The following is a 3,774-nucleotide window of genomic DNA, read 5'->3' as shown; positions in this document are numbered from 1 at the left end:
GAAGCGATTAGGGTTAGGGCAAGAGACAGTCAAGATTGACTGCTCTGATACCATATCAGATTGGTAAAAAATAATACTTCATACATATTAATATATAACAAATAGGAAGGTTATATATACAGAGCCTAGGAAACTATTCTAGGAAAGTAATTATGTTCCTATAATCTTGCATAATCAAATAGTTGACTTAGACTAATTAGGAATGTACAGCTCATTGACAAATCCTAATGAAGACCCATCTACGCCCTATAGTTTGTTTTCCTCTTTCGAATAAAGACAAGTTCTCATGTAGCATTATTATGGAGCGCTTGCATTTATTTATTTATTTCTTCCACTTGTGACAATTTTAAAAAAATTTCCATTTGTAAAATGGTGTAGAAATGAAGGAGGTTTACTTATTTACAAGTTGAATGCAACTGAACAATTATTATTGTGTCACGTGTGAATTGAATAAACGAGTAGGATGGCAACGCGTGAGTCAGGCAAACAAGTCGAGACAGGAGAAAAAGTTTGGGGTCCGACCAGTGGCGGACCTGTGCAGGCGCAAGGAGGTGCACCTGCATCTCCGCTTGCCGGAAAACTCCATAAGAGATGCTGGAGTTGCACCTCTGCTCAGACTAGAGACGCACGCAAAGTGTTCGATGAAATGCGTAAATGGCCTGGGCGCTGCGCTGCTTGTACTACAAGCTGCTCATAGCGCGCGCGCTTCTTTTTTTGTTTAACAAAGCCTAGTCAAAACGACGTTGTTTTGGACTAGGATTTTTTTTTTGTAAAAGGAACACATTTATGTGGACACGGGTTGATAATTTTGATTCGTACGAAGACAGAGATGAAGTTTTATGTTTTGCAATCAATCTACGATCTTGTAGTCTGCCAGATTTCCCCCATTTTTTTGTGGTTAGGCAACATAGCTCTCTTTTCCGTATATGTAGTGTATCCAAGTATCTGATTTTACTTAAATCCAAGATTTAGGATCTTTGTCAAATATGGTGGTCACTCCATTTGTACTAGTTTCTTGTAAACATAAAGATCTTGGTGACCCCTTATGTTAGATTTTCAGTAAATATCAAAGCATGATTTCAATTTTAAAGCTTGGGCAATATCACAAATATTCAACCTCCAAGATTTGATTTTCCAAGCTAGGCAGAACCCGCGGTGCTTATTTCCTAGCCATATCGTGCTCCCTCTCCACCTTATCAGCCGCCTTCGTGGCCAGCACCAGCCAACCAACATGGTAGAATTTGATAAACATATGGCAATACTACCTCTCCTCAACATCTCCTACTGTTGTGATTATATTTTTATGCTAAGTGTTTTGTGATGCTCACTCCTAATTACTTATATAGAGTATGTTAAAGATGAACTGTTGGTGTTGATGATGATAGCAATAAATTGCACCTCCGTTGAAAAATTCCTGGGTCTGCTCCTGAGTCCGACATGTGTTGCGACTATTGTGTTGGCATTGTTGAGAAGATGACATGTGGTGTCAAATAAAATAGGAAAAATATCAGTTATGCTCAAATATGCTCATATTATTATTCTTCTCCAATATAGAGGTATTTATACAAGTACACACATATGTGTTAATCTTAAATAAAATAGAAAATATATCTAAATTATAATAGGAAGTAAATCTCTATTACAATAAAACTAAATAATTAATAATTAATAAGTAACTAAAATTCTAATAAAATAAAGAATCAAAATTCTAATTAAGTAAGGATTCGTCCAGACACAGATTTTAGGTGCAAGTATGAAATTTCTCGATTGGTTGGAGGCTGGTGTTACAAAGATTTTAGGCGGACCACAACTCCAATAGTCACAAACGCTCGTCCTGGCATTGTAGAATCTGATCCTCTCTCACTCTCTCTCGCTCTCTTGCTCTCTCGCAGTCAGCAGATCCTTCTTTTCAGCCTTTCCAGAATCAACGCCACCGTCAACACCACCTTGACATTGCAATACCACCCACGCAGAAACCCGAGCAGACAACACAGAGGTACCTCTCTCAGATCTCAGCTCCTCTGTCTTCCCTTGCTCTTCTTAATTCCAGTATCTTAAAAGAAGCTTTATCTTTTTCTGTATTTGGCTGTTTAAGTTTTGGTTGACTGGTTTCTGGGTGTTCTCCCCAACTTTCTCAGAATTCATTTTTATTCAATTCCATGTGGGAGGATCAAATAACGGTTTTCTTTGCTTTTTTCTGTAATGGGTTCTCAACCAAAACAAAAAGCCCCAATTCCAAATACACTAGGGTTTAACGGAATTTCCCCAACACTTGTTTGAATAATTCGCAGCAAATCGCAATGGCTCGTAACGAAGAGAAAGCGCAGTCGATGCTCAATCGATTCATCACACTCAAAGCCGAAGAGAAGAAGAAGCCAAAAGAGCGACGTCCATACCTGGCCTCCGAATGCCGGGACCTTGCCGAGGCCTCCAAATGGAGGCAGCAAATCATGGGAGAGATTGGCCGAAAAGTCGCCGAGATCCAAAACGAAGGGCTCGGCGAGCACCGTCTCCGCGACCTCAACGACGAGATCAACAAGCTCATACGGGAGAAGGTTCACTGGGAACGACGAATTGTTGAGCTCGGAGGCCCTAACTATGCGAAACACGCCCCTAAGATGACGGACCTCGATGGCAACATCATCGACGTCCCAAACCCTAGCGGCCGAGGCCCTGGGTATCGGTATTTCGGCGCGGCGAAGAAGTTGCCGGGAGTCAGAGAGCTTTTCGAGAAGCCACCGGAGCTGAGAAAGCGGAGGACGAGGTACGATATATACAAAAGGATTGATGCGAGCTATTATGGGTATAGGGACGATGAGGATGGGGTTCTGGAGAAGGTTGAGGCTCTGGCGGAGGAGAAAATGAGAGCGGAGGCCGTGGCGGAGTGGAAACGGATGGAGGAGATAAGGAAAGAGGCACGGAGGGCTGTGAAGAGTGGGGAGGTGGTGTCGGTGGCGAAGGCGAAGGAGGTTTTGTTTGAAGAGGAAGAAGAGGTGGTTGAGGAGGAGAGGCAGAGAGAAAGGGAATTACAAGAGAGGAGTGAGAGGGAGAAAGAGTTTGTGGTGCACGTGCCCTTGCCAGACGATAAGGAGATTGAGAAGATGGTGCTGGAGAAGAAGAAGAAGGAGCTGCTGAGCAAGTATACTAGTGATGGATTGTTGGAGGAGCAGACTGAGGCCAAGCAGATGCTTAACATTCAGCGCTAGAATGCAGACACCAAGAAAGAGAAAGAGTATGTTACTGCGTTTAATTTGATTCATTGACTGATAAGAAGTTGTTTGTTCTTATCAAATTGATGTTTAAGATGGATTTTTGATGTATTAATGTTAGGTTGAATTCTCTTGGGTTATTGGTAGGCTTTGTTAAGTAAGTGTTTGTAAGGTATTTAGATGGTGGATTGAGTAATAGTTATCCTTGATGATGAAACAAGTTATATTTGTCACCTTGGATTTAATTTCAAGGAGCTATAATTATCAGTTGATTATGACAAGTTTTGTTAGCCTTTCTACTACGTGTTCTATTCTTTTATCAAAGTTTCATTACTTTTTTTATTGCTGAGTTTATCTGGCTACCTCTTTCAAATTATGCTATAAGTTGTGTAAACAAAGAACATATCTACTGTTTAGTTTATACATGATTTGTACTCTTTAGTACGATAGCAAATTTCTAATTTTATATTATGTTGCCTTCATCATCTCTTCAATAAGGGTTATATCATGGCTATTTCAGTTAAAATTGCCAAAGATTTTATATTACAGATACTTTTTGTTTTTG

General features: G+C 40.4%; 1 protein-coding gene across 1 annotated transcript; it reads left to right on the top strand.

Annotated features, from left to right (window-relative positions):
- LOC18783159 (pre-mRNA-splicing factor ISY1 homolog) lies at positions 1,733 to 3,511 on the top strand. The gene is made up of 2 exons (XM_007215684.2): positions 1,733 to 1,996; positions 2,292 to 3,511. The coding sequence occupies exon 2, from the start codon at positions 2,301 to 2,303 to the stop codon at positions 3,204 to 3,206; it is 906 nt and encodes a 301-aa protein (XP_007215746.1). The 5' UTR covers positions 1,733 to 1,996; positions 2,292 to 2,300; the 3' UTR covers positions 3,207 to 3,511.

This window comes from Prunus persica, chromosome G7, assembly GCF_000346465.2.
Source record: "Prunus persica cultivar Lovell chromosome G7, Prunus_persica_NCBIv2, whole genome shotgun sequence".
Classification (NCBI taxonomy): domain Eukaryota; kingdom Viridiplantae; phylum Streptophyta; class Magnoliopsida; order Rosales; family Rosaceae; genus Prunus; species Prunus persica.
The sequence above is the reverse complement of the archived record's forward strand: the minus strand, read 5'-3'. Positions and strand labels throughout refer to the sequence as shown.

Coding starts and splice junctions, on each gene's coding strand:
- LOC18783159 (XM_007215684.2), top strand. CDS start 2,301: ATGGCTCGTAACGAAGAGAAAGCGCAGTCGATGCTCAATCGATTCATC.